The sequence below is a fragment of the Vipera berus genome (genome assembly GCF_964194415.1).
Source record: "Vipera berus genome assembly, chromosome: 2".
Lineage (NCBI taxonomy): Eukaryota > Metazoa > Chordata > Lepidosauria > Squamata > Viperidae > Vipera > Vipera berus.
This window is the reverse complement of record NC_138203.1, coordinates 227,413,208-227,427,532: the sequence shown is the minus strand read 5'-3', so window position 1 is coordinate 227,427,532 and position 14,325 is coordinate 227,413,208. Positions and strand designations below refer to the sequence as shown.

Sequence of the window (14,325 nt, the reverse complement as noted above, 5' to 3'; positions counted from 1 at the left end):
TTGGGATTCCCTGTGGGATTCCCACAGGCAGTACAGGTGTTCATACAGAAGCTTGTTTCTTACTGTCACAATTTTGCATGTCAAATACATAATACGTATTTTGTGGAGATGGATAAATAAAACAACAACTTTCTTCACTGGTTAGCACATTTAAATAATGGATACAAATTGAGCATATACACACTATTGATATGAAGAAAAATAAATGCTCAAAGATGCCAATGAACAAGACACCAAATAAAAAGTTTTATATATCCCAGTGGGTGGTAAACCGTGTGTCATGTATTTTTCAGAACATGGAAAAACAGCATAACACATCACAAACAATCAGTTAAATAGAATTAAAATGGTCCAGCCTTCCTGGAAGAATCTGTTATGCAAACTCTTGCCAGGCAAAGTGATGAATATTTTTAACAAGCAAAATATTCTAAAGGTTAAACATTTCACCAACATATCGCTGTTATAATTCCAGTGAATCCCTCAGGAAGCATATTATATATGTAGTGCATAAAGCTGGGCATACAACTTATTCTAGACAGGGATTCATAAAGTAAAAGAAAAACCATGATTGAACTAGACTGTCTGGAGCAGGCAAACCTCATATTTAAATAGTAAAGTCAATACTGTGGACTGAAGGCCTAAGAGAATTGCAGATGAAACACACGGATGGCTGGAAGCCAGAAGGAGAGATGAAATGATGTGGCAGCAGACTTGAACTGCCTTGGAAGCTGGCCCAGATCCATGGGAAATGTTACACAATTTGGGAGGCCTTCATCAAGCAAGAACTGGAAAAGAAAAAGAATTCGCATGATCTTTGTTAAGCATTGTTTGCCACAATTGCTTCAGATTTGTAATGATTTAGAATGGAGTGTCTTCATAACAACAATTTCTTATGAAGCCACTAGTGGTATGTGAACATGAATGAAAGCATATTAACAAAGGTATTATAGTCCTACTTAATAATTTATAAACTGCTAGTATAGCAATACAATTCTGGAACAATATCAAAGGTACAGGCCTTACACAAATTATATGCCAGTATATGTTTTAATTGAAGTACAGCTGGATCCTAAGTAAATGTGTACTTAAATGTGCATTTGAGTGAATTCAGTGAAACAATTTTGCATTGAAAGGTTTTTAATATATATACATATGCCTTATCAATGATTAGCTGATTTACATATGCCAAGCCATGATTCAAAACATAAGAAGCTGGGGCAGCATAATCTACTACATAATAAACTATGTTTTAATTCACAATAGGTGGATAGCTAAGAAATTATATTATGGCTTAGTACAATGTAGGAACTCAGGATTTATAAAACAGAATAGATTGAGAGGAGGAAACAAAACAGGTACATTGAATTCCAAATCTTTGCTTTAAGTTAAAAAAATACTCAGTGACCAGCCCAAAGTTACCCAGCTGGCTTTAATGGCTATGGTGGGACTTGAATTCATTTTCTCTTGCTTTTTAGTCTGATGCCTTAACCATTACACCAAACTGGTTCTCAGGTTATCACAAATAGGAATTGGAAAACACAATAATTTATGCATTTCAAATTCTGAATAGTTTTAATAAAAAATGAACCAAGTTGAGACAACATGCTTAGCCAAAGAATGACTTTGACAATAGTTAGGGGAAATGAAGTTATACAGGAGAGGATTAGGAAAACAGACTGTGTGTCCCCATTAAACAACCAGAGTGGTTTGTCCTATCATACAAATATGCATGGTATTTATAGTACAGGTTTTATATGAGGGTAAAAAAATAGTGCAATTGATGAAGTGAGTACAGACCAGGAAACAAAGTAATCTTCAAGGCGTTGTACTAAAATGTTTAATTCTACATAAGGATTTTGCCTCAGTTCAAAACTAGATTTGTCCAATTGGATGAGGTTAGCTCTTTGATAGCAATTCAGCTTTTTCTGGCACTCAGCCACTTTATTTTAAACTCTGAGAAAAGTTACTTTACACAACGCTGGAGATTGCGGGAGGTCCATTCTCTCACCAGCCTACTCTTGGCTCAAGCAATCTATTTTTTTCAAAGCAGGCATTGGAAAAAAATTGCAAGCAGTCTAGCATTTTGCATATTGACTGGTCTCCTGCCAAAGAGAAGGGGGAAGAATGTGTGTCAATTTCACCCTGCAAGGGGTACAAGGAATTGCACATGCCAAAACAGTGTAGCTTATCCTTGGCTGCATTTTAATATAGAACTTCTGGTATCTGTGTGCCTTGCTTAGGACTTATTCCCCCACTCTAGCTATTATAGCATCATAGCACTATAACATACTAAGTATTGAGAAGTCATTAATTGCAAAATTGCCAGTATAAAATCATTAGATTTTAAATACTTTAGTATGCACCAAAGTGAATGCAAGGCAACTTGGATTTTTTCCATCACAGCAAAATCATTGCATTTGGAGGGGGGAAAGGAGAAGTATATATATGGATCGCTCTTTCTCCATTCTTCCCTCTCCTCTCCAGGATCCACAGGAATGTGGGGCACCTGGGACACTGTTTTTTGCACTTTTTGTTCAGGTGGAGGGAGCATAATTTTTGACTTCTGGTGGTCACCACATATTTTCTGTGCTTTAAGAGCAGCAGTGAAGACAAATGTGTGTGCTTCAAATGTGTCTTAGAAGGAAACAGATAGAAAAAACGATGGTAATGTAGAAGGGTCCTTAGTTTCTTAAGTGTTGAAATACTTTTCCTTTTTGCTCCCAATGGTGCTATTTAGGATAAGTAGAGATTGATTGGATCACAGTTTCCACCTCATTTCTTCTACTTTCCACTCCCTTTGGATACGCTTTCCCCTCACATTTCCCCCTCCTTTCCCTTCCCACTTTAAATAGCGACAGACAGCTTTTGTTTTTTAAATTTGGCTATGCTGCAGGCTAAGTTGTAATTGCCCTCTGCATTATTTTTTTCAGGAACGCTGCTCCATTCTTTTTACAGTGTTGGTGGGGCTGATTTGGGAACGTTCTGAGGTGAAAAGCGAGATTCTCTGCCTCTCAATCTTGCCCTAGGCTTAAACTAAGTACTCTGGCATGGCCATCGCTCTGGAAATCATTACAAAATGATAAGATTCAATCATCACACTATACAATGGTTTAAAATTGAATGAGCCACATTTTAGTGGGCTTACGCACGCTAAATCAAATCAGGGCTTCGTTTTTTATAACAAGCCGAAGACCTTATTGTTTTCCGATTTATGAGCACAGCTTGTTTTTGTTTTTTTAAAATTGTCTATTTCATCCTATGTGACAGGTTGGGTTTGCCCAATACACACTAAGCCAGGGGTAGGCAACCTTGGTTCTTTTATGACTCGTGGACTTCAACTCCCAGAATTCCTGAGCCAGCACAGCTGGCTCAGGAATTCTGGGTGTTGAAGTCCACGAGTCATAAAAGAGCCAAGGTTGCCTACCCCTGGACTAAGCTGAAGCCTGCTTGCTTAACGATTAGAGCAAACCTAGTCTGTACGTTAGTTTGTGGTTCAGTGAATTTTGAAGTAAACCCCCCCCCGGGCAAGCACCTGGATTAATTCAAGCACACCAGGCGCTGGCGTTTTATGTTAACGCAGCCCTCGATTAATCAATTGCTTCCAAGTCTTAGTCGTAGTAACTCTCCGGTCTCAGAAGTACGGACGAGCAATAATGCACTCCTCTGCGTATCAGCTGGAAATGGCAGGAAAACGGAGGGGAAATGGCAGGAAAACGCCCCTCTTGATGTTCCATTGCAGGGGTCTTCAAACTTGGCCCTTTTATGACTTGTGGACTTCAACTCCCAGAATTCCTCAGCCAGCAAAGCTGGCTGAGGAATTCTGGGAGTTGAAGTCCACAAGTCATAAAAGGGCCAAGTTTGAAGACCCCTGTTCCATTGGTTAGAAGACCTACATGAAAACGAGGCACATCTGGGAAACTTAATCCACCTAAACAAGATTAAGCAGCAATAACACTGAGCACCTGCCGCGCTCTCTCCTAACCGGGACTATTCTCCCGCCTCTCTTGGGGGGGGGGAATTCTGGCCACACCCCCTCCTCTGGCTCCCCGAGGGTAGAAGTCGCAAATGGCGGCGAGACAGTCGGAGAGCCCTAGGGGCGGGGCGGAAAGCCGCTCGAGACGCTGAGGTCTCGGCGCTCCAGACTCGAGAAACCGAGCGCCGAGAACTTGGATGGGTTTGCAATAAATGTCTGGCTGTTACCCGGCCGCCATTTTAGATGACGAGAGGAGTGGGAGGCTTCGAGTGAGGGAAAAGCCCTCGCGGCGGGGAAGCGACAGCACCCGAGAAGCGGGCAGGTATGGCGCCAGTTTCGTGCGAAGGGTGTGTGTGTGTGTGTGTGTGTGTGTTTCGCGGTCGGAACCCGGGACGGGATCGGGTGGAGTAAGGGACGCTTGGCTGCCGGCTCGAGAGGAAAGGGGTACGTGTGTACGGTGCACAGTAGCGGGGCTCGGACAAACTGCGGGAGGAGCATTCCCCCCCCCCCTCCCAGCCGCGTTTGCAGCTTGGCTTCTGAGTTTCTGCCTCGGGCGCTTGCAAGGAGCGCCGAGAGAAAAGGCGTCTGCATTGGAGTGGGCTGCAACCCCGCTGCCGCCGCCGCCACCACCGATCTCGGCTTGCTTCGCCCTCTTGCACGGGATGCCTGCTTTGCAGCTTGTCTGCGAAGGAAGGCGACCCAGTGGAGGAGTCTGGTTTTCTCCCCGTTTGCTTTTGCCATTTTGGGCTCTCTCTCTCTCTCTCGAGCTGCTTCCTCATTTTCTTCTCTTCGGGAGGAGGGAAAGAGTCGGAGCATCAGCCTGTCCTGTCGGGGGTGGAGGGGAGGACTTGAGTCCGTGTTGGGGACATCTTGTCTGCTGGCGTCCGAGGCTGCGGGACCTCCGTTTATTAACAAGGGCAGGAATGGATGCTAGCCCTTGCCGCTTGTTGGTGCTGCCGCCTCCAGCCAGCTGTCATCGGGACAGCAGGTTGGCGCGCTCTGGCTTTGCGGGGTTGTGCGGAGCATCAGAAGCGTCGGCTGGGCGGGCGTTGAACGAGACTGGTGAGCGCAGCGGGACCCCGCTGAGCGAATCCCCCGGGAGAGGCTTTTGAATTAAACCTGCAGGAGACACGAAGACGGGAAAGGTTCTTGCTAGGTGGAGAAAAAAAAAAGAGAGAGGCAATTGCGGTTTGCCGCCAGGAGATCGAATAGAGAGGAATTTGAGCTGCCCCATAACTTCTTGGTGTAATTTATGGCTGATGGGGAGTTGTGAAAACGATTTTGGCTGCGTCGAAGTGAAACGTTCTGGAGAGAATCTATTCTTAATTTTATGGCTGTGATAATTCTCGGTGGGTCCTAAGCGGCATGCCTATTTGCCTTGGTTTTACCCTATTTAGATTTTCTTGGTCGCTAAGTGCCCCCCCCCCGATTTATAAAAGATCAAAGAAAGTGAAGTAATACAAACCAAGCCAGCGATGGTAATATAGGTTTGCCTTGAATAGTCTTGTGTAAGTAAGAATATTACTTTCCACTAATAGCTCAGACTTATCAAGATTGAACTAAACTAAAAGTTCTGATTTGAATGATATTTACTTTCAAGTAAATGTGTTTATGATTGTAACATGAAAAACAAAATGGATTACTTAAAACAACAGTGCTTCCAGTCAAAAGAAAAAGAATAAACTGCTTTATGTCTTTTCAGGTGAACCTCTATGAGCCATCTGTATGGCAGTACATACTTGATGAAATTGTATTTTAACCTATGAAAGGTGTGTTTTTCACTAGGTGGATTGATACATTGTTTTAAACCATGATTTACTTAACTGATTTGTTAAGCTACCTTGCAGGGATACTAAATAAGATCATTAATTGTAGCCTAATGGCTGAATTCATATATAAAGCTAACTCAAAATGGAACAAATATTAAATCTTAGTGAAGCATACTTAACCAATTTGAGGAAAAAACCTAATTATGTACAGCTGTTGTTTAAGAACATAGACATATTATTGGTTTACCTTTCTTTAGGCTACTTGTAACATGGGTGCTTGTGTGGCCATTTAATTCTAATAAAAAACTATATTAGCATTTTTTTCAGAATAAATCAGATGTATCATATGTACACAAACTTAGGCATATGGTGGCTGTTACGTCTATGTATTAGACTTTTCAGTACTATCTGAGATAGTGTGATATTTATGATGTGTGAGTGGCTATTCATGTTCCAACATGGTGTTCCAGTACAGCTGTGGTGTAACCAAAATTGCTTGAATACTGGCAAATACTCATAAAACTATCAATTAGCAATGTGTTCCATTTACTGTACATAATTACATTTAAAAATGTTTGGGGCCTCTAGTATATTTTTAGATTGTGAACTGATTGAGGTTGGTTTGCCGACTTGCTGGATGGGTGTGGTGTTAACAGTAATTAAATTTGTTACAGGATTTTAGACCCAAATAATATTATCATTAGTTATATAGAATAGTTATATATGAATCAAGGAAACATTTTTGCTAGCTATAGAATAGGTAAAAATCTAAGGACACAGTAACTTAATAGAGGAAGAAGTATATCATTATATTAATATTTATTTGATATGGATTGAAAAGTTTTTTTCCCTTCAGTTCAATTGTTCTACTTCTTGTAGATTGCCTGGATAAGTAAGTCCCTGCAGTTCTTTGGCAAGGTTTTTCAGAAGTGGCTTGTCATTTCCTTTTTCCTAGGGCAGAAACTGCCTCTTGTCTAAAGCAGGAGTAGAATTCACACTCTTAGTTTCTAACTTGATGCCTTAATTACTAAATCAAAAGTATATAGTCCTCTATATGTGTATTCGGTATTTATGAAACACAGATTTGCAGTCAGTTTTTAAATAAAGTTTAGAGTTGGTATCCTAGTTTTTTTTATAAGGTTTCCTTCTTAAGTAACCACAAAATAAAGCCCTTTCCCCAGGCTTTTTTTGCTTGCAATAAAATGTGTATTTGTTTTATCCAATCTTAGCAGCAATCTCAAATATCCTAAATTATTCTAATTCTATTATAACATCTTTGCATTGATTATTTTATTTGAAAAAATCTTCATTGAATTTGGCAATAAAATATTAATAGGGCAATGGATATTTATGGACTGAAAATTTGGGATCTTAGAGTTAAATGGTTCAGTATACATTGAATTTTAAAAGTCCATCTCAATTCCTCTCTCAAATTTTTCATTGTAAAGCACAGGCCAGTGGCAATTCAAAAAAAAAAAAAGCTGCGATATGTTGTGACATGTCACGTGGCGAGTTTGACACTCGTGTTGTAAAGAGTCGCTTGACAATGAGACGGGCAGCATATAAATGTAATGAATTAAGGAATAATGACACAGCTCTAAATAAAATATGTTATAAATTTTCCAAAGTTCCAAACATGTCCTGTTTGATTTTTATATTGCTACAATTTTTATTATATTTAGGAGGGAATAAAAATCTTCCACAGCCAGTTTCATAGGAAACATTGCTGAGAAGGTTGTGTAGATAAGAAAGAAGAGTACCGGTATTTTACTTATGAATGGAAGACTCTTTGAATCTTCAGGTTTTTTTACCTTGATTCATATAAGATGTAGTGAATTGCATATAACCAGTCTCTATTTCAGACATCCATAGCACATAAAACGCAAACCAAAAGTCAAACTAGTAAAATATATATTCTGTCAGTGAACCTGGAGACCCCAGGCTGACATGGAGCGGATCAAGTGGCCATTGTGTTTGTGCCTGTATTGCCACCCCTACAAGATTGGAGTCGCTATGTGTGAGTTAGATGGCCATATAAAGGTGTTTTAATAAAATAAAATTTACTGTTAAAGATTACAACTTATAAAGTGCTGGCCTGTATTTGAAAAGATTTGTTGAAAGTAATGTTCCAGTAGGTTTCATTTACATCAGACAAGCAGCAGATAACAGAATCAAGTAATTTTAGAAATGAGCTGTAATCTAAAGGAAAAACTAAAGGGAGAGTTGAATGCAGGAGAGCGATTGAGTTTTCTTTCTCAACCTTTTAAAAATTTGCTGAGTTAGCTGTACTTTGGTATTGTAGCCAAAGAATTATAAAAAGAAAGCCAGCTAATGCTTCAGACTAAGCAGCATCCATATAGCTGAAAGACTTTTCTTTGGCATCTTTCATAGTGCTATTTTTAATTATTCCAGAGGATCCCTTGTAATTTTAAGCCAAAGGACAGCACTTGAAATTTGTTTTATTTGTTTTATACCCAGAAAAAATATCTAATAGGATAAAAAATGCAATTATTGACCACCTTAATGCTTTGCTTACATAATGCAATGAAAACTGATTTTTTTTCCGGATGTATTTCTGGTTCGGCTTTATTAGTTTCCTTGTTGATTTTGAATATTAGCTTCTTCATTTTGTAGAAAAGGTTTTCTTGAAACCTTAGCACTGTAGTGAGATTTTTATTAAAATATATAATTGTGTCAGAGACATGTATTACAGCTTTCCCTGACCTATGCATTTTTTAAGATGTTGGACATCAACTCTCAGCAATGTTGTCTATGGAGTTAGAGATTTCTAAGAGCAGAGAAGGCTGACTTCCTAGACTCCATCAGATAAAATTCTTTAACAGACAGGGTCCATAACATATGCTTCCTGCATTACTGGTTGGGATGGGTTATGTAATTGGAACAAGATGATTCTTCAGGTAATCTGGTCCTGTGCCATTAAAGGGCTTTAAAAGTGAGGACCAATACCTTGAATTGGACCTGAGAGCAAACTGGCACCCAATGCAGCTCATGTAGCAGAGTTGTCACATGTGCAGCCCTTGAGGGATCCAAAACTGCTTGCATGGCCACATTCTGCACGAGCCGAAACTCCAGGGTATTCTTCAAGGGTACTCTACGTAGAATGCATTGCAGTAGTCCATATTCTTCCAGTTTCATAAGATCTGGGAAAACAAAGTGTTTCAAGGACCTTTGTGATTCTCACAAAAATCAGACCCAAAATCTTGTTAAATGTGTGTACTCAGATTCCAGAGAGTAGACATGATAGGAAAAAAAACTATATAAAATGTAGCCATTGTGTCATATAAAAAGTTATGTGACCTTTATTACACAATTGAGTTTGCTACAAAGGAATGCCGATTTCAGTGATGGCTAAAATGAAAATTGAATCCAGGGTTTCCTTACAGTATTGATGCTCCTCACTGATATATTTCATTAACTCAGTACAGGTAGTCTTCAATTTACAACAGTTCATTTAGTGACTGTTCAAAGTTACATCATTGCAGCATCGCCATCATGTTTTGATCAAAATTCAGATGCTTGGCAACTGGTTCATATTTATCACAATTGCAGTGTCCCAGAATCGTGTGATCACATTTTGTGACCTTCTGATTCATTTAACAACTTTGTTACTAACTTAACAACTGCAATGATGTCACTTACAACTGTGGCAAGGAAGGTCATAAAATGGGGCAAAATTCTCACTTAGCAACAAAAATTTTGGGCTCAATTGTGGTTGTAGGTCAAGGACTACCTGTAGAATTATTGGTAGAGAAGGCTCCAGGGAAGTTTTACATTGGCATTCTGTTGCATGAAAAGATAGAATTAATTAGAGACTTTACTTGGGAATGTGTTTATATGTGCATTTATTTCTGGACTGACTAGTCTTAAATCAGGTCTTCAACACCATAGCTGCTTCCTTTTTGTGCCAACCAGTTAGGCTTTTCATGAGAAGTAATCATGTTGTTCTTTATGAAGAAATCTTCATTCAGGGGGTTTCCTTATGGATGCAAGATGAACATTTTGGTACAGAAAAGAGAAGGTAGATGTGTCCTGTTTTGGGCCCTGGGATTGCAGACAGCAGCAGCCTGCCTTGTATTTGCTTAGAAATTTATACATTGTGTATTAGAAATCTTATGACTGGGTGTATGAGAGATTCTTCGTTGTTCGAGTTGTAGATATGGATAAAAATTTACAAACCAGACAGTTTCATTTAAGGCTGGCAGTAATTCCTCGCCTTGCAGCTGTTTGAAAAAGTGCTACAACAATCAGAGGGATTTCAACAGTCTGACTTTGCTGTACACATGATTGTTATCCATGGGAATTCATTTATTTACTTGGGGTTCTATGGTACTTCAGTGCACAAGTATCAGACTTACAATTCTCATTCCTAGTTATTAAGTTTAAAACAAACTAGATCCTAAAACAATGACTAGTAGCAATCAGGAAAGCAACATAGTAAGCTCACTAAAAAAATCATAAATTGTAAAGGGAAAGAAATGTGTTGTTTGAATTTGTCAGGTTAAAAAAATAACGTCTTGCATAACTAGAACATCTTTTAGATGCTAGCATTATTATGCCAGACTACTGTTAACCCATGATAGTATTATTAGTTCATCTCTTATTCTTATCCATATCAGAAAATTTACACATTCTCATCTAACAGGCATAAAAATGAATGAGCAGTTGAGAAGTTCTTATCTAGTGTGCTAAACTGTCACCATTTTGACAGAAAAATGTTACGTTTATTATAGAAATTCTGTTTAGCATATTTTGCAAGATTGCTGTGAACTTTGGGATTCTTTTGACAATGTACTAGTTTAACAGAATTTCATTGGGATTTGATATGTTTTGTATTCATGGAATCATGGAGGTTTTCTAGCCCAACCCCCTGGTCAAGGCAGGAGACCTTATACCAGGGGTAGGCAACCTTGGTTCTTTTACGACTCGTGGACGTCAACTCCCAAGGAATTCTGGGAGTTGAAGTCCACGAATCATAAAAGAGCCAAGGTTGCCTACTCCTGCCTTATACTATCCTGGTCAAATTGTTATCCAGTCTGTTCTTGAAAACCTTCAGTGATGGAGAACCCACAATTCTGGAAGGAATACTGTTCCATTGATTAATTGTTCTCACTATCAGGAAACCTCTCCTTACTTCAAGATTGGATCTCTCTTTAATGAGGTTCCACCCAATACTTCTTGTCTTTCCCTCCGGTGCTTTGGAAAATAAGTTAGCCCCCTCTTCTCTGTGACAGCCTCTCAAGTACTGGAAGAGAGCTGCAATGTCTCCCCTCATTCTTTTCTTAGGCCAGACATACCTAGTTCACTTAACCATTCATCTTATGGTTTAGCCTCCAGCTCCCTTATCATCTTTGCTACTCTTCTCTGCACACTTTTGTAGACGTTTAAACAGTACAGTTGTATGATCTTTTTATTTAGAAGTTGCAGCATGGTGACATATCCATAGAGTATATAGAATAAATAGAATTTTCAGTCTTCATAATATTGCTTTTAGGCTTAAATCTGCTAATTGCTACAGGGTATATTTAGAATTAATCAGTTTTCCAACTAAGCATAGTTAGTCCAAGTGCTTTGGTGTTCTCTACAAAGGATTGAGTAAATTGTTTTGATACTAAGCACAGAAGAATATCTACTTGGTTTGCGCATGATCTTCTATTATTCCTTTTCCTTAAAAAGATCAGATGTTAAACATGCAGGTATTAAACTTTTCTTGAATCATCAACACCTGTTTTCCATCCTATTATTGAACAGCTAATAACATACAGATACTCCTAGTGACATTCTTTTTTTTTTTTTACTTCAAAGACAAATAAACATTTTGTACATGCTCCTCAGGAGGTTGCCATATGACTAAACCAACCAGAAATTCATAAGCTATAAACATAGGCTGAATGTTCTTGGAGGATCCAATCTGAGTCAGTCAACGGGACCAGAGGCTTTTTCTTCCAAGCTTTTGGACTCATCTTGGAGTCGATCCTCGGGGAACTTCTCTATTTCATGCCTACCTAAACATGATTATTCAGATTGTGATGGCCTGTCGGAACATCTTCAGACAACCTGTATGATGTGGATTAGATGGTGGATATTTTCTGTACAAGTAGTCCTCTAGTTACAACCATTTGTTCAGCAACTGTTCAAAGCTATGGTGGCATTGAACAAATGGTACTTATGCTCAGCCACTGAAGTTATGTCCATTGGAGTGGGGTTCCCCCCCAACAATCACATGATCAAAATTTGGCATCCTGCCTGCACTTATGAACTACAGGGATTCTTCAGTTCCCGCCAGCTGCTTATTCTCTTCTCCCTGTCTGACTGCCCTGCATTGTGGCATTGCTCAGTGGTGGTGCTTGGATAGTAGAAGCTCTCGGCTCGATGCCCCTGGGCCTAGCCACAGCCTTGCCACCACCACTTAGAAGTGCCACCTCAAGCCCCATGCTGGTGCCAGCCACTCCAGCACTATAGTGCAAAGCCCCAGCTACCCCATTGCCCTGTGTTCCACTATCCTGCTGCATTCAGCTGATCTTTGCTATCTCCACTGCTGATGAGGCACATCTGGCTTGGCCCTGTGTAAGGCAACTGCTGGCTGGATGGCATGGCCAGCAAGTTCAGGTGGAGAGGGCTGGCAGAGCTGCCAGAGAGGGTGAAGTGTAGGGTGGCAAGACAGATAGGCTGGCAGGGCGGCAAGGTAGGCAGAGGCAGTGGTGTGCAATATCTGAAGCTAATACAGTGAAATTAAGTGTAATAGACTTAATTGAGGCCAGTTGTCTTTTGTTTCAGGTTACTGTAATTATGCAAATGAGTAATAACTGCATAGGTTATAAACTTAAGGTAAAACTTAACCAGAAGGTAAAATATTTTGAACGCAACCAATTTGTTTATGGTTTAAGGCTTTGTTTGGGTCCATTGCATCCAAAGTCCCTTAAATGGGGACTGTTAAATGGGGGTCAGTTAATTTGAAGCTGTACAGCAGGGTTGTCAAACTGCCGGCCCGCGGGCCAGACGCGTCACAAGGAAATCACGCCCACCCCATTGCCGGCAGTGGGGAAAAAGCTCCGATACACGTGATGTCGCGAGTTTGACATGTCTGCAATACAGTATTATAAGCAAAGGGTAACCAAACATACTAACAAATCATGGTTTATAACTGATTTACTATCCTGACTTGTTTGTGCATACTGAGGTACAATCCTGGGTTCAAACATTATAGTTGTTTCTTTCTTCATTTGGTCACTTGTCTATAAATACAATGGAAGTGAATGGATTGAATACAATAATATGCCATCAATGCATGTTAACTCTATTATTTTTTCTTTCTAACTAATTTCTATTCATCAGGGATGTTACCTATGTGGAAGTCATCCAAAGCATAAGTTTTTAGGTAGAATTCCTCCAAATAATTAGTACTGCTTTTGCTTCTATTCTTATAATATGCATATAGCCGTACCCTAATTTTTTTTTGTAAAGTTACCTATTTTACCTTGGAGTCTGTATGCCTAGGGAGAAGTTTGAAATATGGGTTTTTTAAAATTGGTCTTTTAGGATACATTGGGCTTTCCTGTGCTATTTAGGAATGAGAATATACCCCTTGATGTTCTGGAGGCTGTTGCATGCTGGGAAAATAAGACAAGGCAAGCTACTGCAGTCTCTTAATCTATTAGTCAGGGTTACTGCCCCATTCAGTTTGATTAAACTGCTTTAAAGCTTAACTCATAGATTGCTGCTCATGAATTTAACAGGTCAAAATCCTTTTGAACCAGTCATTAATTTAATTTTAAGATCTCTTTTGGCATCTTAAATTAGTAGTACTTATTTTATAAGAAGCTGTTCTCAACTAAATGGAATTTTCTTATTCAGTTGTACAGTACTATTCTCACGAACATTTATTTAGGAATTCCTAATCCTACATTTTAAAAGCTTGTATATTAAATATGCTACCATTTTTTACTTCTAAAATTATTTTACCAATTTGTTGATTTTGAAACAAATCATTTTGATAATATTTCACTGGTGCAAGTATGCACAAATGGTAAATTTTTATCTTTTATTACTCTAAATTCTTTAATAAGTAAACATTTTGCATATTCTAGAGATTTTTTACATGAATGTAGTCCGTTTATTTGTATAGTGATTCTAAATTTTTTGAACTGTATAACCATATATCTGTTTGGTCTTTATTAAATCTATAGACCATTTTATTTCCAATTGTGTTCCTTTATTGAAGTTCTGAAATATTGAAAATTAAGCTAGTATCATTATAAGCGTGTTTGTGCTTATACTGTAATTAAACATGAGTGTTATATACATTCTTTGTGCTAAAGCTGCCAATTATATCAATATATTTTCTAATAAAATGTCACTACTAGTTTTGAAAAGAGTCTCTTTGGGTGATCATGAGTTCTAATCCTGGCTTAGGCATGAACCCAGCTGGGTGTCCTTGGGTCAAACATACTGTCAGCCCTAGGAAGAAAACAAGGGCAAACCACTTCTGAAATCTTGCTAAGAAAACTTCAGGAACTTGTCCAGGCAGTCACCAAGAGTCGAGACTGACTCGAAGGTTAAATAAGT

The 14,325-nt window shown here is 39.0% G+C and overlaps 1 protein-coding gene across 7 annotated transcripts in view; it reads left to right on the top strand.

Annotated features, from left to right (window-relative positions):
- The first annotated feature begins 4,141 nt into the window (after window positions 1-4,141).
- Window positions 4,142-14,325, top strand: part of RAF1 (Raf-1 proto-oncogene, serine/threonine kinase) — a 54,461-nt gene continuing 44,277 nt past the window's right edge. Inside the window, exon 1 of one of the 7 annotated variants that reach the window (XM_081320453.1) lies at window positions 4,142-4,295. In XM_081320453.1, coding sequence (XP_081176579.1) covers window positions 4,186-4,295 — 110 coding nt within the window. In that variant the 5' untranslated portion in view covers window positions 4,142-4,185. Of the gene's footprint in view, window positions 4,296-5,675; window positions 5,743-14,325 lie in introns of those variants that run through there. The other 6 variants (XM_081320454.1, XM_081320456.1, XM_081320458.1 and 3 more) reach the window with 6 other exon arrangements.